At 37.5% G+C, this 25,483-nt stretch overlaps 1 protein-coding gene across 3 annotated transcripts in view; it reads left to right on the top strand.

Annotated features, from left to right (window-relative positions):
- Positions 1-52: 52 nt before the first annotated feature.
- Positions 53-25,483, top strand: part of GRK7 (G protein-coupled receptor kinase 7) — a 35,491-nt gene continuing 10,060 nt past the window's right edge. The window contains exons 1-4 of one of the 3 annotated variants that reach the window (XM_062005469.1): positions 53-3,681; positions 4,303-4,740; positions 18,834-19,105; positions 23,626-23,831. In XM_062005469.1, the coding sequence (XP_061861453.1) occupies positions 3,079-3,681; positions 4,303-4,740; positions 18,834-19,105; positions 23,626-23,831 (1,519 nt within the window). In that variant the 5' untranslated portion in view covers positions 53-3,078. Of the gene's footprint in view, positions 3,682-4,302; positions 4,741-18,833; positions 19,106-21,100; positions 21,274-23,625; positions 24,654-25,483 lie in introns of those variants that run through there. The other 2 variants (XM_062005468.1, XM_062005470.1) reach the window with 2 other exon arrangements.

Here is a 25,483-nt window from a genome sequence, read left to right as displayed (position 1 = left end):
AAATTGTTTTCTAAGTAATATTGTGTACAAAAACACAGTTGTGAGTTTTTGGAAAGTATTCTGAGTTTTATTCTAAAATGAATAGTGTGTCAAGCATTCACTGTGTGCTTTTTCCATCACACTGTACTGAACGTTTCCAATTTGAGTTTTCTTGATGACTACAAAATTTAGTTTTGTAGTATTTCCAAGTCTGTTGCTGTGTTATATTCTACATGTGATTTCTACAACCGTAGTATTAAAATATTACAACATTAATAATTCTTTAATTTATATTTCTGTTAAAGATCATGGAGACATGTATTTTTAATCTTGTACAAAGACACGTCTTTGACATCAGTTAAGTAGGAGCATAAACAATCTGGCTGGTTACCTAATATAGAAAGCAAACCAAGTGGAAAATTTAAATATCCCAAGGAAAGCAGGTACTAAGTAATTGTAGGTGAAATGAGAAATTGTGGTTTCATGAAAATAGTAATTTTGGGTTCATTTTATTGGTTACAATGTTTTGGAAATGCAAGAAGGCGTTGTTTCACCTTGGTGGAAATCCCCAATATAACATCAATTTTTATATGAATCATGTGATATTTTTCTTACAAATGTTTAAGTGCTTGCTTCTGACTTTGTCTTTTCTCTACATATCCAAAGTAATTCCTATCAATTTGAACATATGCTGAAGGGGTTTTTTAAAATATATGTGATAGGTTGAATTACTGCTTTGAGCTTGAAATTGTTACAGACTTAATAAAACGGTTAAAAACCTGGGTGAAATTGAAGTTCTATTATAGCATATCATCATTATTCCAAAATTGAATGTCATCTTGAATGTGTAACATTAATGCATTTCTCAGCAGATGTATTTCTATTTCTGTTCAAGTTTAAAGAGACTTCATCTTCTCTGTCTAAAGCAGTTCCAAAGGCAGTCTGTGTCATCAGACAAACATGCAGAATTCACTCCCTTTTTGTTGAGTTTTTGTAATCTTGTTCATAAAATGTTTTGAGTTTGTAAAATGTAGCTTCTGTCTCACTACACACTGAGATCAACATCCTCTGTGTTGCTATTACAGTTATCACATCAGTTGTTATTATCAGCAGATAATATCAGTTGTTATTAAGCAATATCACAGCCATTCAGTGTTTTCCCAATTTGCTTAGACATGCATCCATCACAGCTGGTATAAACTTGTGTTCACCTGTAGGTGCCCAACCACCAGCCGTTCACACTGCTCCTGTTTGAGCTGTGGTGTTATTCTTGCTAAATGTAAAAAAGACTGCTGATGGTTCTGTTACCTCCTTTCTCACATTTCTGTACCCAGGATATTTTAGGAATGTGTTGCTGTGGGCACCATTTTCAGGGAAGACAGCAGCAGAATCCTACATTTCTTCCTTTGATTTTTTTCAGTTTTGCTTACTCTGAGTTATTAATCCCTTTACATAAGCCCCTCCTGCCCTGTGTGTGCCTTCACCTGGCACAATTAGTGCTCGCTCTAGAGGCAAGACCTTCAAATACTCTGCTTTAGAGCACACCATGTTCTCACACACACAGAACAGTTTGCGATGGATGATCCCCTCAGTGCAGCTAGAAAGACACTCACACCTCTAATGTAATTTTGTCGAGTATAAACATGACTTATATGTCAAATAGATTCAATGCAGACAGGATTAAGCATGGAAAACCAAAATGCTACATAGTAGTAGAGTGACAAAAAGCAGCCCAGCAGGGCTTAGCACTTACTGTAGGGAGTCTTGAGAGGTGCCTGTGTTACTCCCGATGTTTAGTGTTTCTGATTCAGCTCTTCAACTTGCTCTTAAGAGTGGAAAAAAAGAAAAAACGAAACTTGACCTTGACCTCAAGAGTACAGCTTGACTCTGTTGCTACAGAAAGAATCATGGAAATGCCTTTCTTGTTCCCATAATACCTTGTTTATATTTAAAGGAAGTTTTAGCTGCCAAATCACATGACCCACAGCAGAAGGGGGCTTAGCCTAGTCAGTGCCACACATGATTTTTATTCTCTGGGCAAAAAAAGGGGCACAGGCTTCCTGGTAGGCAGCCAGTGAGTGAAGTCAGGTGGAATTTGTCTTCACTTGATTATAATCAGCCTTGTCCCTTTGTTGATGCCACCTCATCCATACGCTGTTGCCACCTTCTTATCCTGCCACTTTCTGTTACAAAGCTCAGCATGGAAAATTAACTGAGGCCACAGTGACACATGAAAGTGTCTTTCCACGATTTGGCTGGCCATCTGAAGTGTTTTTCCTTTTTCTGTGGCTAAAAGATGAAGTATGAAATATATGTTGTTTCATATTTAGGGACCATTATTATTAGACCAGCTGCAGGTCTTAGCCTCTGCAGGTAATCTGCTCAGACTGAGCCACATGAGGCATCAAGGTTTGCACTAAGTGTCTGCAGAGCTGAGAGTCGTTGATGTTGAGTCTACCTTCAGTTTTTGAGTTGTGGATGCTCAAAGCACTGAATTGTATGATAATTTAATGCTCAACAACTTGTGTTCATCCATGTCAAGTTCTGTTTCAGGCATAGCAGGTGCACAAGAAAAGCTTTTTATAAAACCATTTCCCAGCTTATGTAGTTGTCAGTACTCTGGCATTCTCTGTGTCAAGTGAGGAAAATGTGAGGCTGTCCTGTTAACTGGGGCCAGAGTGCCGCTTGGTTTCAAGAGAGTATGTATTGCAGCCAGGGCCAGTGCATACAGAAGGCATCTTGGTACAGTTAAAGGTTATCTGGGCCCATTCTGGAAAGCACCAGCGGAAGCGCATGCGTTTGGTGCTGTCAGTGGGAAGGTTTGCCTGGGATGTCATCTCTCAGCTATACATAGCAATCTCAAAGCTCCTTACAGAGAAACCTCTTACCAGTCACTTTCCACAAATGGTACATATACCTAAAGGTACTTAGTGAAAATCCTTGAGAGGTATTTAATGCAAAAGCAGTTAGTCTCTGTGGTGGTTTTCGGAAGCTCTCACATCACTAGCAGGAAGGAGTGCAGGGCAGCTACAGCACAGCACTTGGGCCAGTTGCTCATTTTATCTCAACCAGGCTCTGCCACCCCAAGAGCTTGCCAAGATGTGTGACATGGGGGGGCTTGACAACCTGATTGCCAACACAGCCTATCTGCAGGCAAGGAAGAGCGGAGATGCAGACACCAAGGAGATGCAAAAAAGACGCAAGAGCCTCTCACTGCCCAAGATTGAGCAATGCAAAGAGGTTAGAGAGTCCATTGTTGCCGATTATGACAGCATCTGTGAGCAGCAGCCTGTTGGCAAGAAATTCTTCAGAGACTTCTTAGAGACAGTGCCAGAATATTTAGTAGCTAGGGACTTCCTGGATGAGGTGTCAAACTGGGAGCTGGCAGAGGACAATCTCAAGGGCAGTACCATGGAGAATATGTTCACCAGTTTTCTTAAGGCAGGCTCCAAAAACCATCTGGCTTTCATGAGCTCTGACTTGTCTAGCAAATGCGAAGCAGCTACTGCAAAAGACTATGAGAATGTTATGCAGCTGGCCAAGGAGGAAACCAGACTCTTCCTTAAAGACAAGCCCTTCCAGGACTTCCAGACCAGCCCCTTCTATGACAAGTTCCTCCAATGGAAAGTTTTTGAGAAGCAGCCAGTAACTGAAAAATACTTCTATGAGTTTCGAGTGCTGGGCAAAGGTGGCTTTGGAGAGGTAAGAGCTGTACTTTTAAGGATGTGGGTCATCTCCCCTTTCAAGACCAGCAGGTGGGTTTGCGAAGAGGAACTTGGTAGTGGATTAAGAAATTGTCTAAGGTTTTGCATAATTTGCTCCTGCAGATTGCCTATTGCCCAGAACTTAGGCTGCATCGTTTTAGCCTGTGCTATCTCTCACCGTCCCAGATAATTTCTAGGTGTGGTTTAAGGAATAGCACAGATCAGGATCAGTTCCCAAAACAGCATGAATGATGCTCCCTTTTTTGAGGCAGAATACTCTTTAGCTATTTTAGCTAAACAGGTGCAAGCTGTATATGCTGCTTGTTCTCATGGTTGGAGGATGGTGCCTTGTGCATTTTATTTACTGATACATGTCTACTAATGGTGTCCTCAAGAACTTTGTGTAAGGTCCACCATATACCTGTCTGGAACAGAACAGATTCTATGCTTCTTATTTCCTTATTTTTCTCTGCTAGTGATACTCTGCCATGGAAGTTAGCATCAGCACCTACCAGGAGGCATCTGTCATTCACTAGTTCTTATCTGTTAGTGACATTGATATTCAATCTGTATGTGTAAAATTCCTTCATTGGTTTTCCTCATGGTCTTGCTTCACTAGGTTTGTGCCATCCAGGTGAAAAATACTGGCAAGATGTATGCCTGCAAGAAACTAGATAAAAAAAGATTGAAAAAGAAAGGTGGAGAGAAGATGGCACTACTGGAGAAAGAGATCCTGGAAAAGGTGAACAGCCCTTTCATAGTCACACTAGCTTATGCCTATGAGAGCAAAAGCCATCTATGTCTTGTCATGAGCCTCATGAATGGAGGGGATCTGAAGTATCACATCTACAATGTGGGACAAAGGGGTTTGGAAATGGACAGAGTCATCTTTTACTCAGCTCAGATCACCTGTGGGATTCTGCATCTCCATTCCATCAAGATTGTGTACCGGGACATGAAACCAGAAAATGTCCTCCTGGATGATAATGGTAATTGTAGACTGTCTGATCTTGGATTGGCAGTGCAAGTCAAAGAGGGAAAAAGTATCACTCAGAGGGTGAGTACAAATTCATTAGACATGGGCAGTGGGAAGGGAAGCTGTTCTATTTGTAATGCATTATGAGTCCAAGACTTAATTCCACGGGATTTGTTCTTTGATAAAGACCTTACATGGTCATTTCATTCTAGGAGACAGGTGGTAAGAAGATTTGGTTAATTAACTCTTTAGATGCTATATGTAGTAAAATAATGTCTCTTACACAGAAACAGTAGAATCAACTTGATTTGTTGTTTCAAAATAAACTCATGGACCTGTGTGTCAGTTTAGACACACAGATGCTTTGTGCCTTGAGCAATAGTATATAGTCAGGGATTTAACAATTGCTTGTTTAATGAGCAGCAGTGAACAATATGCCTCCTTCTGTATTCAGTTTTTGTTCCTAGATTTTTGCTCCTGCACTTTCTTCCAGGTGACTCTTAAGTGATGGTACTTATTGTAGGTGTCATGGTGCTGCACAATAAGCCATTGCCAACTCTCCCCCGCCTCACAATTAATTCCTGAAAAAGTTAACAGACTTGATGACAGTTTGGACATGTACATGCCTGTGCATATGTAGGAAGAAACAGCTTGATGACCAAATCATTTTTGCTGTGTGAATTATATTGTGCAGCATTTCATCTGTGCCTGTGGTCATCCCAAACTAACCCAGATGTGTAATAATGCCATGAGGTTTACCCAAGAAAGATGTGTTTAGGTAACTTAGCTATGAAAAAAGTGTATTTTTCCCAAGGTATCTGGAGCTTAAAAATGTATATAATGAGTGAATGTATCTGAAATGCACTAAGAACAGGAAGAAATAAAAGCAACACTGTAAACTGCCTTATGTTAAACTCAAGTCTTTCAAGTTATTCTGTAGAAATTCAGTAGAAGTGGAGGAGCTGCTAGTAACCCTATGCGTCATTCTTGAAGTACACACGACCTTTGACATTGTTACTCAATACAGTAATTTGTAGTTTGAAGGATATATTTTTTCCTGGCAATTAAAAAACCTTGTACTCTGAGTGATTTTAGTCCTTTGTGAAAGAAAATACAGAAACCAATGTACTTTTAGATAGGAAATCATTTTGAAATGAGACCACATTGTGTTTTAAATGTGAAAATATAGTTTCAGTGAAAGCTAAGGCAGGTTTTTAAATAAAAAAATGTGAAGATGGCTTCTTGATCAGTGAATCCAAAGCTATAAACCTTATTGTGCTTTGCAAGTTAAAGATGCACGCAATTGTTGTGATTATAAAAAAAAATATTTTGGCCAAGGACAGTTTTTCCTACTTGTAAGTATGTGAGGTTTGGCAGAAGGAAAATAAAGCAAAATGAACGAGCGTATTTAGAAATGTCTAACCACTTCTGTTGGTATTAGGGTAGAATCTCAAAGCAATAGTGGACAAGGCAGTTGTTCCTCCTCACCTTCTATGGCAGTCATCAAGTTGTTATAATGGTTTTTCTTCCTTTGTTGTTCACTGTTTTACGAAGCAGTATTCACCATTATGTGAGTACTTTTATTAGAGTGAAATCCATAATGCATAATACACTGCATGATTGTAGTGTGTTACAAGGAATTTCTGTTAAAGGCAGTTTTATTCATACAGGAAATTGAAATAGGAGAAGAAAGAAAAATCTTTGAGCTTGTTTTTCTTTTGGTTTTATTCTGTATTGTAACTATGAGGGAATGTCCTGGTTTCAGCTGGGATAGAGTTAATTTTCTTCCTAGTAACTAGTGCAGTGCTATGTTTTGGATTTAGTGTGAGAACAATGTTGATAACAGACTGATGTTTTAGTTGCTGCTATTTAGTGCTTAAGGATTTTTCAGTTTCCCATGCTGTAGTGGCAAGCAGGTGGCAAGAAGCTGGGAGGGAGCATGGCCAAGACACTTGACCCAAACTGGCCAAAGGGCTGTTGCATACCATAGAATATCATGCCCACTATATAATCCGGGAAGAGTTGGCCGGGAGGGTGGGATCACTGCTCGGGCATCAGTCAGCAGGTGCTGAGCAATTGCATTGGGCAGCACTTGGTGGGGGTTTTGTTTTGGTTTGGGTTTTGGTGGGTTTTTACCCCTCCTGGGTTTATCTCTCTGTTATATTACTTTTCATTGTTATTGTGTTGGGGTTTTTTTTTTGTCATTATATTTTGCCTTGTTTTAGGTACTGAAGTGTTCTTATCTCAACCCATGAGTTTTACTTTTTTTTCTGATTCTCTCCTCCATCCCACTGGGGAGCAGTGAGTGAGTGACTATGTGGTGCTTAGTTGATGGCTGGGATTAAACCACAACAGGGAGTCACATGAATAGTAATTCCCAGTATTACATTGCATTTCTAACCCTATTTATTAACCCATAAACTAACCCTATTTGAGTCATTTGCAAACTACTACTAAAAAACATCATGGAAGAGCTAGATATTACTGTTGTTAATACTGACGTATAAACAGGAAGACCTAAAAACACCTTTATAAAATTTCTTGTGTTAAGCTTCACCATGTACCCCTGTAATAAAGTGAAAATGGTGTTGTTAAATGAATTTTGTTTACTAATCACAGGTACATTGTGACTTTAAATTGTCAGTTTCTATCATGGTGTTTTTTTTGAGTATGACAAACAAATTGTTACCACTTAACAAATATTTTTTAGGTCTGGCATTTTTTCGCCCAAAAAGATATATGGGCCCAAGACAGATTTATTGCATTAAATTTTATCAGTTGCACCATTTTGTGGACACAGTTTTATACAGGCAATTTTGTAAGCTGAAGCAGAAAAGATATTCTTCCAGGCCAAATCTGTGTTGTACTGTATATCTGAGTGAAGTGCCTAACATCAATCATAAAGCTATTTATAGATTTTGGATGATAGTCTGAACTGACAATTTAAGGCTTACAATTTTCAGTCCCTAATTATAAGGACAATACTAGTGATCTGTAACATAAAAACTTCTAATTTAAAGAATCCTTCTGTTTTGAAGGAGGTAGCAGTACACTGAACTTCAGTTGTGTCTCTAGCAGTTCTGACTTCAAAGCCTTGCAACCCTATTTTATGACATGATTCTTAAATATCGTAAAATACCACTGTATTGCACTATAAGAATAATGCCTAACTTTGCTTTAATAATTTTCATAAGTCATTCTACTTCCTGAAAGTAAGTAGTAATATTGCTAGTACCAAAAGAAACCATGGTGTAGTTGTGTGTTACAGTTAATGGTAATTTATTTCATCTATTAAGATAAATTTTACTTTGCCAGTCTTACATATATTACATGGCTTGAAATTGAAATAGTTTATTTGTGAAGTGTAAGGTAGAGATATTTTTTTAATTGCATATCTTGTGGTGTTTCTGTAAGGTAATATATTAAAAAAGAAGTTGGATTTTTTCTTTCTGCTGTCTAATGAAAGCTTGTGAGCTTGAGTTGTTTAATCTTCTATTTTATTTCTTGTTTTTAGTCTTAGGAATATCAGTAGCAGCAACTCTTGAATACCATTTCAGAGGAGAAGAAGTAATATTATTTTCTGGATCATATTTTAACAGTTTACTCACATTGAGCAGATTTCTACAATACAAGCTACTTTTGTATTCAGTAATGCTACTTTTATTTTGAGACTGTATCATTCTGAGTGTGGAGATTCTGTTTTGGTCTCATTCTTAAATGAAGAAGCAGAATGGTGGCTTTTTAAAAATAGAGTGCTTTCTTCAGAATTGTTTTCTAGGGGTGTGAACTAAATAGATACTAATCATAAAGTGAAATAATCAAAGAATTTTCAACAGCTGTCTAAAGTCTTTCTTGGTGATTTAGGTTTTCCTTCCTGAATGCTAGTCTTTTAATGGTCTTTCTAGTTCTTCAGGTGTTAAATGCATCTTCCTTGTGAATAAGCAAAATAAAATAGAAAACTCTTCCATAGCTTTCATATATCAGGAAGAGCAAGGAAGCAAACGTGGAATAGACATCTGATCTTAGATATCTGCTGAAAAAAAAAGTTCACCTCTGTGTGTTTGACTCTAACCTGACTGGCATGAAAAGATCTCAATATATCACACACGGTAAATAAAGCTGCATTTTTCTCCCTTTTTTTTCCTATGTCTTTTTTGCCCCCCTATATGTCATGAAGTAGAAATGCGATGACTTTAGTTCATTCCTTATACAGGACTGAATAGTATATAATACCTGGATTTATCTATATCTTTGTTTCATTAAAGATTGCAAAAAATGCATTATTTTGATGCATTCTGAAAGTTTTGTACACATCTCATGAGTGTACAAGCCATTAAAGGTAAATTTGGTTTGCTTTCAAAGCATCAAAAAAGTTCCTAGCCTCTCATGTAGGAATAAAAGCACATCACCCATACATCAGCTGGAGGATCCATAAATCCCTTTGTAAATCTTGTTAGGTGATTAGGTTATCACATGGCACAAGTGATAAGCTAGTTAACGAGTTCCTGGATTAGACATTTTCCAAGTTTTTGTTGAAGATTTCTATGAAACTATAATGTTTATGTCTTGTTTACCAGCCCAAGTTTTGAGGGTTTTGCAAATGGAAAGTTTTTTGACTTTTAGATGGGTGGCTTTGTATTTACTGCAGTAAAAGCATTGTGCAGCTGATGCTTTACTACTTATGTAACTGAAGAAATAGCCTTGTTATCCCTTAAGTATTGTCATTCCATTAACTTCTTTTGAGAAATATTTCTGTGCTGTATACCAATTGTCTGTAACTATTATAAATAAAAATAGCCTGCTTTCAGAAACAATGCTCATTACAAAGGTCTAGAAAGACCCAGCCTTAGTTTTCCCTCTTTCTTTTCAATTGCTAAAGCAGCAAGTAGAAACAACTGGCTTTCCATGTGAATATTGTTTTGAACATGTATATGCTCTTCTAATTGGTACAATGGTAATTGCAGAGTTTAGAAAACTTTGTTTTCACTAAGTTGTGCTCATTTGTATTTGTGAAGTGCTATCTGGCCAAAAAAAAACCCCTATCCAACCCAAAACACGTTTGAACAGTGACAGTCTTGGAAATAGAAGAAAGCAATTGAAAGCTACTTCCAGTGTATTTTTTCTACATGAAACAAACACGAAGTATATAGGATCATCTTGTGAAGCATACATGTACCTGTGCAGGCTACCTAGAAATGTGTATGTGCACACTTACCTCAGGCAGAGTTCTTACTGACATCTCTGGAAACAGGAATACGTTTCCCAGTGATAACATAATTTTTCAGTACCTTAGGGAATAACATTATGACTTTTCATACAAGTGTGCCTTGTAGCATCTCTTCTGATGTGTTGATGTTCTCTTTCCCTTGGCTAATTGAAATTGGCAACAAGGAGAAACTGAGAGTCTGCAAATACGGCTTTTGCATAGGGAAAATGTTTTATCTAGTTATGTACTTGCTTGCTTGATTCTGGAACTAGTTCTTCTTGTGTGTGACAAAAATGAGGAGCCTCTACAGTTCGACCTGGCATCTTTTTCTTGAGGTCTCTGAACTTTTTCTCATACAACTCAAAATTCACTTGAATTTGAGTCAGATGTTCCTGCCTTTATCCAAACTAGTAATTCTACTTTATTTCCTGAGAATGATTGTCACAAAAGTAAGCATGTTTTGTTTGGTACCCTGATACTTTCCACATATCAAAATATAGAGGACTTAATTCCCTATTTCCAGAAGTCAGTGCATATTTGCTGTTTATTTCAGGAAGAACTTTCTGCCCTTACTGGGCGAAGCGAAGCTTTTATACAAAGTAACTGTTGCGTGTAAATTGTGAAGTACTTTTGTGCAGATGCATGTCAGCCAGAGAGTTTAAATATTGACAAAATAACTGTGAAGAATAAGACAAACATATTTTTGTAGTATTTATAAAAGTGAATTCATATCTTCAGAGGTGTCAGGCTTCTTCACAGTTTTCCTGTGCTATGTTTTATATATTTGAAGGACATCATAATATTTTTATAGGAAAAACATGTTTTGGTTAAAAACTTTCTCAAAATGTCCTTTTGCCCTCCTGTATGTTTGTTTATTATAAGATTCTATTTCTTAGGAAAATAGAAGGAAATCTATTTAGATGTTCCTGAAACTTGCAGTTTAATTTCAAGGCAGTTGAGAAGTGGGAGGAGGGTTTAGACTTGTGAAATAAAAAATAACCCATCAATTTATTCTACAGATGACCTTTGGTCATTATCTCATGGCATTGTTATTGGACAAGATTCTGTAAAAATTTATCCTTCCTTTGCAATTTTAAAAATGACAGCACCTGATTTGCTCAGGATTAGAGTGACTTGCTGCTATTTTAGACTCAAAACCATCATTCTGCTTGGGCATTTTTAAGTACAACATATAAAATGGATTATTGTTTTCCACACAGAACTTTGTTCTTAAAAATGTTGATAATCACAGTTGTTTTAAGTGCATCATGGTGACTGATCTTTTTAATATCTGAAATATATACTTTACAGAATGCAACCTTATCCACATTATGATTGACATGATCATGAGCGTGAAGGGAGGAAAAATTATTTTGTGGGTTCATTTTGCCTCCTGCAGTTTTGGAGGTGGGAGAAAGGATATTGTAGTAATCTAAAACTATGAGAATGCAATGTGTCCTATAAAATACTTTACCTACACAGGGTGTGCCACCCATGAGACATGCTTCTCTCTTTGGGAAAGACGTTGGAGAAGACATAGCATCAAATCTCTTTGCGTGACTTTTAACCTTGTTCTTCATTCAATTTAATCTGACAGTTAATAGACGTTGTACCATGTTCTATAAAACAGCAAGAAAAAGGTCCCTTATTGAGTTCCTAGAGCTGGTAGAAAGCTTATTCTCTGAACATAAAAAATGCTATGTAAGTACTAAATACTACTATTTAGTCCCCTTGTGTCTTGAGTCTTATTATAAGAAACTATACATTCTAGAATGATTTCTTTCATCTAGTGAGCCACTTCAGAATTGTCAAAGATGTTTTTATTTTACTGGATAAGGGATACAACTTTTTTCTGACAATATAATTCTTTGAACTGTTATTTGACAGCTTTGACCAGAAGCAGTATTGCAGGAACAGTAAGGTATGGGATGGGAGGGAGTGTAGTAGTTCTTGTTGGAGCACATGTGACATTCCACTTACTGTGATGAGCAGTTTCAGTTAACAAACTTATTATGACTTTTTTTCTGAAGACAAAAGAATGAAATTACAGACATAAGCAGGTGAAAACTGTGGACTTGGTTTTCCCTATTGTTCAAGTTGAAAATCCATGGAGGTGATTCTTAACAAAAAGTGTAGTTAAGCTGCAGGATTCTTTTGCAAAAGATCTTGTATGGTCTAAAGATCTATCTAAATTCAGGAGGAGAGTAGACAATTGATGAAAAACAACTTTGTTGTTTGAAACCATTTTTGTATCTGGAAGTCCTTGACCTGCAAACAGTTGGAGTGAGGAAAGTATTAGAGAAGTATCAATGTGTACACTAGGTTCCCGCAATATTCCCTGTGCATCCATTTTTTGGCCAATTCATAGACAGTAAACTGGCCTTATGAGCCTTTGGTCTGATGCAGCCAGTACCCATCTTCCTGGATTTACATGTAAAAGAATTGAACCCCCAATATTAGTCACAATCCTGAAAGATAAGTTGGATTTCAGTGATAGACAGTAACCATCAAGGCCTCGTCATTTGTGCTGCCTAACCTACAGGGGCTGTACCTATCTTGGAAGGCCAATTTTTTTCTCAGAGCACCTTGCAGTCTTGTTCTCTCAGTCACACTAGCACTGAACACAGAATTCCTCTTTGATGTCCCCTTCTTGAGAAGGCCACCTACACATTGTCCTATGATACTGTATGTAAATTCATTATGAAGACCTTCATAAAATATGCACAGAGCTAAATAGATGAAGAATTTTCTCCATTATTAATGTTGTTTCTAGGTTACTCTGTGGTCATTAGATAATAAAACTGTAAACATCTCTGAAGTGTTATTCCCACAGTACAGATGGGAAATGGTCAGGAGAAATGTAAAGGTAAATTGAAGGGAAAATCATGTCACGGGAAGACTAGAGAAACCTGATAATTCTTGAATTCTAATTGTGTGGGAGTTTGCACCAAGTGTTCTGCTCGTCCTACATGCTTCAATCCTATAATGTCTCATTGCTTCACTGTCTATGAGTGCCTGTTTCTTCTGACAGCACTTCACCAAGGTGGAGGATGTTAGCAGGTTCTATCTCCAGTAGGGCTCTGAGGCAAAGATAGTGATGTCTGTGTGATCAGCCAGGAAGAAAGCATGGAGATGCTCCAGAGTCCAAAGTTAAAATTGGCCCAGTTTCTGGACTGTCCTTCCTCAAGCCATTTACCACTGGAAAATATGCTGTAACTCCCTCTTCTGTGTGAACACAGAAGCAGCCTGCCCTTACTGTCACAGAAATGGCTTTCTCTTTCATTTGTGCAACTTGCTTGATTTCAGTGACTACTGATGTCCAAGCTTAAAAGAGTAAAAAACAATGGTGGATTTTTTTACTACTCCAGTTAGTGAATTTGAACCCAGAGGCAATTTTGTTGTCTTTATTTTAATGTACCAGAAATTAGTTTTGTCCCTTTTGTGCTTTTTATCTGTGTGGGGTTTTTTAAGGCAGCTTTCCCTGTTAAAATGATGTCCCTATGTGAAAATGAAAAAAGCTTTGGTCTTGAATTTTGTGTAGACTTGCGGGATTCAGTAGTGCCTGTGCAGTCTTTCTCATTATCTTTTTGTGCTACTCTGAGCAATCCTCCTTGTATTCTTCTGAATCAGTAGCCCATCAATTTATGATGGGCCATCCCATCATAAGGTCCTTCCTTTTGCTAAGCATTAACAACATGCCAAAATCTTTGTTCTGTGAGACTTTTCAAGAGTGCTTTTTGCCCTAATTAGATTTTATTTTATCTTCTTGTGAAAGGTAGTTGCCTATACATGTAATCAGCTGTCTTGTAACTGTATGAACATGTCGGGAGGAACTGCAGTGCTGTGTGATTCATTTAAGTTATTCTCTGTTCCTCCTCACAGTGGCTCTTGGGAGAAAAGTGAATGATTGTAAAGTGAGTGACAGAGGCTAATCAGTTGTTCTTCTCTAAATCTAGGGCCTATTAGCTTGTGCACAGCAAAAGAGTTTTCTGTGGTCTGTTCCTGCATTCCTGCAGGGTCTATTAAGGCCATTGCTGAAGGAGTGGAGGAACAGCTGGACAAGAGAACAAAGCAGGCAGTGGCACCCCTTGGAGGAAGGAAGGACCGAGCCCCAGGAAACAGCTGATAGAGCTAAACTCAGCTTGTTTTTTTTCCTCTGTTCAACAGTTCTTGTGCCATGGCAAACAAAAGATAGACATTCTGATTTGCTTTACTGTTTGGTTTGTGATATCAATTGAGTTTGTTTTGCAGAGATCTGTGGGAAAAGGTAGAGAGGTCTAAATCCCATTTCTCCTCATTTCCCTGTTTCTGTGCTGCTGAAAGCTCCAGAGAGTTCTGTTTCTTTCACCCTTGCATCTACTGGAAGCTGGGATAACGGTGGTGTTCAAGGGCCATTCCCTTCTTGGGACAGCGACCTGGATAGGATGTGTGAGTGTACTCACATTGTGGGCCTCATTCTGCTCAGAGTTCTGCTGTGCCAATTCCCCTTTGACTGTACTGGGAAGCAAGTGCACTTAGTGCTTCTCAGGATCACATCTTGTATTATTAAAACTTTATAATTATATGACCCTTAAAAAATTTATATAGGATCGCATTTCACAAGAGAAACATTTGTATACTTTCAGATGAGTCATTTCCACTGTGCCCTGTCAAACCACACTCAAAGCTGTGATTCCTCTTAACAGAACTTCTTCACTAATATATCCACAGACAACATTTGGTCATTACATTTTAGAGGGTTATTGAAAACATTTTATTTTGGGTTGTTCTCGAAATAGAGGAATAAAAGGAGAAGTAGATCCATTGACTCTTCCCAAAAGCAAATCAATAAAACTCTAATTGACTGAAATGTCTATTTTCATATTTGCAACAGCATACGCAAGTGAGGCATTCTGCTTATCATCACAGAGAACAGTATTACATGGAGAGCTACTGTTGCACTTCAGAAAGTTGTGTGCCTCTGCAATGGCATATGATTTCTGCCTTCTGTAAAGAAAATTTGGGATAAATAAAATTCTAAGTCTCCATTGTGACTTCCTTTTTTTATTGTGTCCCTTTAGATGCTTCCAGATCAGTGAAGGAGTAATTCCATATAATGTGTCTCTATAAGACTATTTTAGCAGTCAACACGTATTTTCATATCGTTCCTGGTCTTACCAGGAATCCTATAGGAAAGAAGAAAATAATGTGCTTGGTCTTAGTCTCATTCAAAACCCAATACACATCCTAGCAGGGCAGACTGGACAGCAAAGGACTTCAACTTTCTGAGTGCAGTTTGGGGGTTTTTTTATCCTTTTTGTACCCGTTTCCATTTAAAAAGTGAAGTTTATCCATGTAAAGTAAGATCTAGTAAGAAAAAGCATTTTTCAGTTACTATGCCACTTCTGAATTTACTTATAAGTTACATAGAGTGAAAACACACCAAATCCTACAAACGTAATGATTATTTTGTGTAATAGAAATAGCAGTAACCCCTACTTAGAGGTATCCATTCTGAGGCATGAGCAGGTAATTCTAACTGAATTGAGTATTCAATACCAGACCATGGAAAATAGACTCTCAAAAATAAGGTATTTATCTTTTTTGTTATAGACTTTGATTCCTTTGCTGTCTTTTTTTTCTCCTTTTTACATTTGAGTGTAATTTGCAGTATATTTGTTTATTCCTTGGCCTGTTGAGAGTAACTTAACTCATTACTCTGATTCACTTTTGCTTTGGGAATCAGTGGATATATTTCCCACCTAACAGACTATTTTCTTGCTGCTCAAATCTTACCACTGCTAGTCATGAGAATGATACTGGTTGAAAGATACCTTCACTAAGCTGCTGGTTTACCTGCTTAAATAAACCTCTCCAGAGTCATTGAAGTTGCCTTTCATGTTGCCACAGGATCTCTTTTCACACTTTTTGACATTGTTTTTTTCCATAGTGATTAATGCAGGGCCGTTAGGTTTTAGCTTCCCTCTAATGCTGTCTGATAGAATTAAATCTTCATTTGAAAAATGTATGTTCTTCCATGGGTTGAGTAGTTATTTTTTTGTGTGTTTCATAATAAAGCAAATACTTGTGGCTTTATCATATTTATTTCCAAATGATTTTGCCAAAGCTCAACATATGTAGAAATGGGTGGAAAAGACTAAAATTTAAACTTTCTTTTTTCCTTTCTTCAAATTCCTGTTTTGATAAAGGTGCAGAGATTTATGTATTTCTTCCTCCTGTCTGTTCATATGTTCCTTCTCCCTTAAACACCACTGCTGACTACTTGTGAAATGTGTTTGTTTCTTACATAAAATAAGAAAGTTTAAAGTGAGTTTTGAGTCTCAGGGTGTATGAGGTGAGGCTTAGGTTCCTGCTTCTCAGCCTGTTCCTTCATTATGAATCATAGGAAACCTTCAAGACTGGGAGAGATTTGTTGTAAGATTAGGTTGAAGTTTTGATGAAATTCCATGAGAAAAAGATCTCTCATAAATTTGTAAGTTGGAATGATTTGACATATTAGAGGAACAATGTGTTTCTAGACATCTCTCAGATTGAACTAGCTCAGCTCAAAAGATTTCAGTGCTAATAATTTAGAATTTTGAAGTTTTCATTCTTGTTGAGAGTAACCCCATCCACAGTCTTTCAGTTCAGTCCAAAGGGAGCTGCTGATGAGCTATTTCTGTTTTCTGTTTAATGTGGTCACACCATCTTTTTGGTCTGCAATTATGGTCTTACTTTCTCTGTTCTTGAGAAACACGACTACCGTGTCGAAGTATGGTGTTCTTCTGTGTAGTGTGACTTACTGATGGTTATGTGGAAAATGCACATGGGAGAGACTGAAGTTACTTGGCGGCTGTTTGTTTTGAAAAAACAACTGTGGAGGAAAGAGCATAAATTAAAGGAAAGACAGGCACTCAGAAAGGAGCTGCCTTGAGACAAATTGATGATTGCAGATTTCTGACTTTTTGATGTCAGATTTATCCAGTTCCCATATCATGATGCTAAGATACAGCAAAGTAATGTCATATCAGAAAGACCACATTGTGTTTGTGTTCACTAACCCACAATGAGCTCTGTGTGCATCTTTCTGTACCAAACTTTCTCTACTGCTTTCAAACCCTCCTCTCTCTTCCAGGTTTCATAGTCTTCTGAGGCCAGATGAATCTGGGTTCTGTGGTCAGTATTTGGGTACTTGTCCCCCTTTCTGAATGGAGCAGTATTTGTACATAAAAAATGGAATACTGTCAGGGTATGTCTCAGTATTAACTTTTAATAGAAGAAATTCAATGCAAACGGTACAAATTACCTGTGGAATGATGTCAGCTGCTGCAGTGCCCATATGACTCCTCTGTTTGGTTTCAGTTAAGGAGGGAACAGTTTTTCTTTTAACCTTTTGCTTTCAACCTGACTGCTGTTTTTGTTCTTCTCATCTCATTTATCTTTTTCAACCACATGGAAGATTTTGCTCTATATCCCTAAAAAGAACCCCAAAAAAGGATTTAGTGTTCCGTCCATTAGGCTTATGTTGTACTTGAGACTAAGATGTTCCTTCTTGCACGCACTGCTTACAGCAGAGTATATGCCATAATGTGTAGTGGCATGAGCTAAAGTTTATAGGGACAGCTGCCTCGGAAATGCTGTGCCTAAAGTTGCAAAAATTAGAGGAGTTACCCAAACCCCATAAAGTAAAATGTGTATGTTAAGCTCTGATTCTTATAAATATCACTTGACCAAATGACCTCTGTCTTGAGTTACCTTTTTCTGACTGTGTTGTTTTGGAGTGAATCTCTGTTACTGCTTCTGTTCTCATAGCAGTAATGAATAACCTTTAGTGAGGTTTTGAGCAAACACAGTTTCTTCATTTAAATTTTAATACTGCTAATACTTCAGTCCTAGTATTTAAAAAAGAAAAGAGCAACTTCTGACATAACTTCTGTTCGCTGACTCTGGTAAATACGGAAAATAAGATATAACATCAGGTGTGGCAGGAAATGTTGGGTCAGCTGAGGGAATGCTGTTTTCATGTAAATCTCACATCCTCAGGCATATAACAGTGCAGCAGAAAGTGTATAGAGAGGCTGACCTCCTCACTTCCCTCCCAGGTGAATTGTCTCCCGAGAGAGAGAGAGGCAGCAGGAGCTATTTTGAACTCTGTGCAATTTGTCCCAAGGGAAATGTTCCAGTCCTGGTCGGGGAAGGAAACAAGCAGATTGCCCCCTCCAAGAGCAGTTACTTCTCTTGGAGAAGGGTCCATAGGTGCTGTACATAGTAGTAGTCTTTATTTCAAGCTTTTTTATCAGTTAGGAAATATGAACTCGTCGTTTCACCTGAATGCATGCAATTTACTGATTATTATTTTCATAGGTTTACTTTCTTACAGTGGTTTTAAGAGTTTTTCTTGGTATGTTAGTGGTAGTACTTCCTTCCTGAGACCAACAGGGTGTGCAGGTGAGAACTTCCTTGTGCACCTCAGCTACCAGCTTGATGAGAACATTCTCATTGGTAGCAGACCCCTGTGTTGGACCAGTTCTAACCACTGAATGGAGAGGAGAGGCAGTTGGTGATTGTCTGATTTTTGTCTTTCTTTAAAGTTTTCAGACTCATTGCTAGTTGTGTTTACAGGACAAAGCTAACAACACTGTCTTCATCAGGAAAAAAAATAACATGAAAGAAGAAAGCAAGCTAAACATTAATCTAAAATGAATCACTTTTAGGTAGAAATTGCACAGATATTTCACTTCTGAAGAGCATATTTATGACAGTTTTTCTATATGCTAAGGCATGTAAAGGCAGGTATAGTCCATGTGCTAAAGCAGAGCTCTACTTTGGGGTTCCTAGATTTTAAAAAAATCAATTTTACAGATTTTTTAGATAGAAAATATATCAATTGTATTACAAATACTTTGGAATAATTGTAGGCTAGTTTATTTAATTGTATGCATTTCATTACTGACCTTGTATAGTAAATCTGTCTGTATATTTGCAATAGGCCGGGACAAATGGTTATATGGCTCCAGAAATCCTGAAGGAAGAAGATTACTGCTATCCTGTGGACTGGTTTGCTATGGGGTGTAGTATTTATGAGATGATTGCTGGGCGAACACCGTTCAAGAATTACAAAGAAAAGGTCGATAAGGATGAGGTTAAAAGAAGAACTCTGGAAGATGAGGTGAAATTTGAACATGCCAACTTTACAGAGGAAGCGAAAGATATTTGCCGACTGTTTTTGGCTAAGAAAATAGAGAATCGTTTAGGAAGCAGGTATGCCTTACTTCTCAATCTCAGTGAAAGCCAGGTATAAGCTTCAAACAATGTTATTATTTCTACAGCATACTGAATTTTCCCTTTCACTTCTAGGAAAGGAAAGGTAAGAAGTTTTGAAGATAATATGGCAATACAGAATTTGTTGCAATAGTGTTTGTCCATCCTCTCCTTAGACTTCTCTTCTTAGCATTTTGTGGGGTTAGTCTGTATAGAGTTTAGAGAAGGGAGCAGCCCATTTCTCTTGCATTTTCTTTCCTAAAGGGAAAGGATATTCAAGTAGATGCCTGCATCTGTGTTGACGCAGAGTCAATGCAGAATCTTAGGCTGTATCACTTACTGGAATGATGTGGGCAAAAATCCAAATCTGCAATGTGGATTATCTTCCCTGCGGATATCAAACTTGCAAAGCTGCGTCATTGGCTTCTTACTGAAGAGACATTAACCCCTCTGCTTTACTCAAGTGCTTTTAAAAGATCTTGTAGAGGTTCTGGTCTTCCTGACTCATCTCAGGGAGAAATGGAAGGAAAGAATATTGGGTACAAGCTCTTGTAAATACAACCATTTTTTGGAACTTCAGAGGAGGCTTTAGGTTGATGTAGATTGATGAATGTGTCCCTGACTTAACAATTTCAAATAGCTGTTCAATAAGAATAAAACTGTAAAGCTATGTATTACAATATTTAGCTTATAATAGCTCTGATTCCTTGTATATGTGAGCATCTCTCTCTCTGTCTATATGTATATATAAAAATAATTTAGTGCATTTCTAATGAGATAGATTAGGGATCTACATTTGCAATATAGACAAAAGAAATATAATAGCAATTTTAAAAATTAATAGGAAACCAATAGTACCCATCTTTAGAATACACCATGATTTGAATAACGTATGAAAACAAACATACTGGGTGATTGTCCCATCTAAAGGTCGAGTGGACACTGAGACTTAATGAAAATGCACAGCTGGTCTTCTAAATTTATATTTCATAACGATGTGGAACAGTCCTGCAAAATGTTCATCACAGATTTGTCTGAAAGAATTAATGAAAAGTAATATATAATTAAGATACATATTGATCCAGTGCTAAGTGAAGACAGCTAGCCTTTGTGCTTGCTGAGTTTTCACAATTCTGCAGGGCTGCAGAAAGAAAATTCGTTTTCAACATCACATCGAGTGTGTTTGATACAAAATCTGTATTAGTTTCAATATGTTTTAAAAGCTTATTTAAAACATAAATTTAATATGAAAACACTTAGAGCATTCTACCTTACAAGTCAGTGTGCTTTACAGACATTTAATCTTACAGCATTTTGTGAAGTAAACAAATTTCAGAGTAGGGGAAGATGAAACTTAGAAATTCTGAGGGAGTTGGCCAAGTCATTCAGCAAGGCTGAAGCAAAACCACCAATAGCCTATTCGCTTCATGTAACCAAGGGAGTAATTTACAGTCAATCTGTGTGCTTACTGTTACGTTATTTCTCAGCAATGGGAGAAAAGTACACAGAAAGGTAAGTGCACAGATTGTTTTACATGTTCTGCTATTTAAGATATTCTTCCTCTTATGTGCCATACTTAGAGAAGGAAAACGATAGGATGTGTGCCATGCCTGGGCAACGGACAGAATAAAAGCCTGCAATGTACCTCTTAAACAGGGTGATACTATTCAGGACATCTCATCCTTATGTAAAGATTAGCACTGTAATTCTACTAAGGACAGTCAGACCTTGGGTTATCTATATAAGTGCCTGTTGCATAAGTTAAAGCTGCTAAAGGACAGCTTTGCTTTGTACACCTGACGTTTTAAAATACTCTATTCTTTTATTGAAGACTTGGTGTAAGTGGCTACCTCAGGAAAGATGTAACCCTTTTTCTCCACTCAAGCTTTTGGGGATTGACATATCAAATCCCAAATCTATAAAGTAATTTAAAAAATAATGGAGGAACAGAAGATTGACAGATCTTAGATGAGTTCCTTTGCTCTTTCTATTTAGTTATGTAATCGTGCAGTTCACACAAGAAGAGCTCACGTTCCCCTCCAGGCCGTTGGAAGATCCCTGAGTCAGTTCCAGTAGATGGCGTTCCTGTAGCTTTATGGTTTTAAAATTTCATCAGTTTGCTGGTGTCTGAAAATACATCGGGAGGAGAAACACTGCAGCAGTCCATTCTGGAGCCTTCACCAGCTGCTAGTGCTTTTTGGTTTATATTACAGAAAGGAAGAGCAAAATAAAGTGAAGTTTTTGTGAGTATATCTGCCCAGTAGGATTGTCAGTATGACTAGCGCACTAGTGTCCCAGGGCACTAGTTAACTTGAACAGCAACTCTAATGCACTTCAAGCTAACAGTGAATGAAAATAAATCACATCAGGCTTGAGGGCTGCTCAAGTAGTTGGTTATCACTAGCTAGGAGATAGTTAAGAGATGATTTTGTAAGACTGTATATGCAGAGATCAGGATCCCTGTTGGTTTAATCTATACATTCATAATTGTCTCCATATGGCTCTTTTGGGTTGAAAATGTCATTTTTTTCATTGCCCAGGGTGCCCAGATGGCAGCCATCTATCATTCTTCAGGCTGTGATTTAGGATCCTGGTCATGGTGGTATACAGTGGTTGGTGGCTGGTGACCTGCTCAGAAGAACCAGGCAGCAGAGGCACAAAATGACAATTTTCTAACAAGGGAGCTGAAAAGAGCAGCTGGTAGTTTCATCTCAGCTATGCCTGGATAGCACCAAGGCAGACTAGAAGCATGGCAGGACAGCATATAAGGAACTGGCAGTTGTGACAAGCTGGAGGAGCTGTTCTGCATACATGGTATAAGTTCATAGAAAAAGGAAGATTTTCTAGAGTCACACAAATCTACTTCTGTATGGTGTCTCCTAAATGTTTGCAAAGACAAAAAAGCTTACCAAAGGTTTGCATTACATTTTGTTCATAGAACATTGTCTAGAAATACCTGAGGGCTTACACTTTGTAAAGAAGTGGGAATAGAAAAAAATCAATGTGTTGGCAACTACTGTTTTCTGAGGAAAAAAACCAGACATTTTTTTTCTTTTGTTACCGTTTTAAAGACCAGTGCATCCATAAGGACATTTTAAAAAAGAATGCAGAGGTGTAGAAAATCCAGTGGTCCCCTCTGCTCCTCCTTTCACTAGAATTCAAGTCTCAAACTTTGCATGCCTTGACACTAGAGATGTAGTTCAAAAGCTGCAGTCCTTGGTTATGCTTTAATGAGCACACATTTGAGGCTCAGATTATCATCAGAATATCCTACAAGTCTCTCTATGGGTCTACAATGAAACAATTCACTGTATCTTTTACAGGAAAAGTTCTCCCTGAGGTCTACAGTTGTTTTCTGTAAAATGTACTTAAAATATTTCCTTACAATGATTTTAATCCTTTCTGGATTTTAGTATTGGGTTTTAATGATATTATTAAAGGATTGTGGTGTGAGAGCATTTGCTTAAAATCTTAAAAATCTAAAATTGTTCATTTATGTGAGTAGATCATTTGGATGAACAGACTCACTAAAACTGGATGTTTATTAGGACAACATAACAGAGTTCTATGATGTAGATGTGTATCTGCTTTCAATTATGATAAAATCAGAAATGTCATTTGTTACCAGTTACCTATTCAACTTGTTGTGCCTTGGAGTCAGTCCCTAGATGTATTAACCCAGTGTACCCCAGACAAAAGTTTAATAGATGTTCTTATCCTAATTACCATTGAACTGTCATTGTTGGTCAGTATATCACAGAATCTTAAGGGTTGGAAGGGACCTCAAAAGATCATCCAGTCCAACCCCCTTCCAGAGCAGGACCACCTAGAGCAGGTCACACAGGAACTCGTCCAGGTGGGTTTTGAATGTCTCCAGAGAAGGAGACTCCATAACCCATCTGGGCAGCCCCTTCCAGTGCTCCCTCACCTGAACAGTGGAGAAGTTTTTCCTTATGTTTCTTTGGAACCTTTTATGTTCCAGCTTGTACCCGTTGTCCCTTGTCCTATTATTGGACATCACTGAGAACAGCCTGGCTGCATCCTCCTGACACTTGCCCTTTACATATTTGTAAACATTAATGAGGTCACCCCTCAGTCTCCTCCAAACTAAAGAGCCCCAGCTCCCTCAGCCTTTCATCATAAGGGAGATGCTCCACTCCCAAGACTCCTCTCCTCATCCTGCTGTATCTTCAGTTCTGGTTAAGTGTGTCTTTGGATATGAGTGTCTTAGTGGTTGCCAGAAGCAGCACTGCAACTCTTGCATGGCACCTTGCCCGGACCGATTCACCCTGAAAGGCAGAGTAATGAATAATGGGATCAGGATGTTTTCTGCTTCTCAGCTCTGCAGTTTAATGTAACACAGTGTTCCTTGGTTGGGAAAAAAAGGAATTGCATTGCATGATGTAGATATGTGCATATATATATTTGTCTTCTTACTTTAAAATACTCTTGTGTATACAACACAAAAACATACCATGTCTGAGAGCAAAACCAATTAACAAACTTTTGCTTTATTTCAGAAATGAAGATGATGACCCAAGAAGACATAATTTTTTCAAAACAATAAATTTCCACAGGCTAGAGGCAAACCTTATTGATCCTCCATTTGTGCCAGATCCATCAGTTGTCTATGCCAAAGATGTTGCTGACATTGCTGACTTCTCTGAAATACGAGGAATTGAGTTTGACGACAAAGATAAGAAGTTCTTCAAGAGGTTTGCAACAGGTGCTGTCCCTATAGCCTGGCAGGAAGAAATTATTGAAACGGGACTATTTGAAGAACTGAATGATCCCAACAGAGTAGAATCTGGGGGTTACGCCAACGGAGGTGAAGCTAAGTCAGGAGTTTGTTTGTTGTTGTAAATATCACATCATTAACAAAAAGAGTAGAAAGTACCTCAGAACTTTTCATATTCTGACACCGTTTCAGATGCTCAGTGCATCTGTTTAAGAAGACCCAATCAGTGTAATATGAGGTTGCCAGGCTATGTAGAACCACGAGCTGTATAGACTATTGTTTTCCTTTGCTCTAACAAAGGAGATAATATTTTTGTTCTATTGGAGATATGAAGAGCCGTATTCTCTAAAAAACTTAGAATTATAGAAATTCTGACATACAAAAGTTGCAATAGAGTGAAGAGGCAGCACCTTTTGGAAATGACTGACTACTCTTTTGAATACAATGATTTGTTGGTTTTCTTTCCACTTTCTTGTTATTTTTACCAACATTTCCTCTTTGTTCTACAGTTTTCGAGAAAGACTTTTTAAAATTTTGAGTAATATTCTCAGTTAGACAATGGAGTTCATATACCATGTCAAACTTGGAATTTATTGGTTAGCTAGTCTGTCTGTAGTTTTCTGAATTTCTGTTAGGTTTTGTATGGTTTGATTGTAGAATGTTCAAATTGTCATAAAACGTAAAATGAGGCTCTGCGTATCACTAGGAAATAGGACTGACATGATCAAACTCTTTTCAAAGTTGATTTTAACAGAATGAAGATGATAAAGTTGCACCAATTTAACTTAATAAAGAATTTATTTATTCTTATTAAGTGTATTCTTTTAAGTTATACCATATACAAAAAAATATCTATTTTTAAGTAATGCTTTTACAATGAATTTTAAGCTTTTAACAGGTTTCCTGATAATTTGTCTGTATTTTGGTGATACATTAAGCTACAGTAAGTCCAAAACAATTTGTAATGGGCTTTTTGTAAGACATTTATTTCAGTACAATGTAAACTTTAATTCAGTAGTTGCAAAATGCATTTTACTATCAAGTGCTGTTATGGTGGAAAGGTTATGTGTGCAAGTTGACACCATCTTCAAACCTTCTTTGGGTCTCATGCAAATTTCAATGTGTTTTATTTTTCAACTTTATGACAACATCAATAGAAATAATTTTAAATACTTCTGCAAGTACCTGCTACTGCTCAAATGTATTACTCATGTGATGCATGCTGCTGATTTTCTATGGTAAGAAAATAGGTGGTAATTGTTTTCATAAATTTTAAAAACTGATTGTGCATGCTGTTTGCTGTTACTCATCTAGCTGTAATTCCCATTGACTGAAGTGAAAGTTGAAAGTGCTCCATTCCTTGGAGTCCTGAAGGCTGGTAATAATTTCCTACTTTTCATAGAGCAAACCTCATACTGATCTCAGACTTCATTTATGTAGACACTGGGATTGAATAGACACACCTGTATTGAAAGATGAAAACCAGTCCTATAGTGGGTCTATCATATGCAACACACAGCTTTAGTATTTCTTTATAATCTAATAGTGCATCCCAAACATTGCAGTATTCAAAAACTATTTAAATACTTAAAATGATTTAGTTACAGCTAAGTAATGCCTTAGTAGTACACTGTGGTGTT

The sequence above is a fragment of the Colius striatus genome, chromosome 12 (genome assembly GCF_028858725.1).
Source record: "Colius striatus isolate bColStr4 chromosome 12, bColStr4.1.hap1, whole genome shotgun sequence".
Taxonomy (NCBI): Eukaryota; Metazoa; Chordata; class Aves; order Coliiformes; family Coliidae; genus Colius; species Colius striatus.
The sequence above is the reverse complement of the archived record's forward strand: the minus strand, read 5'-3'. Positions and strand labels throughout refer to the sequence as shown.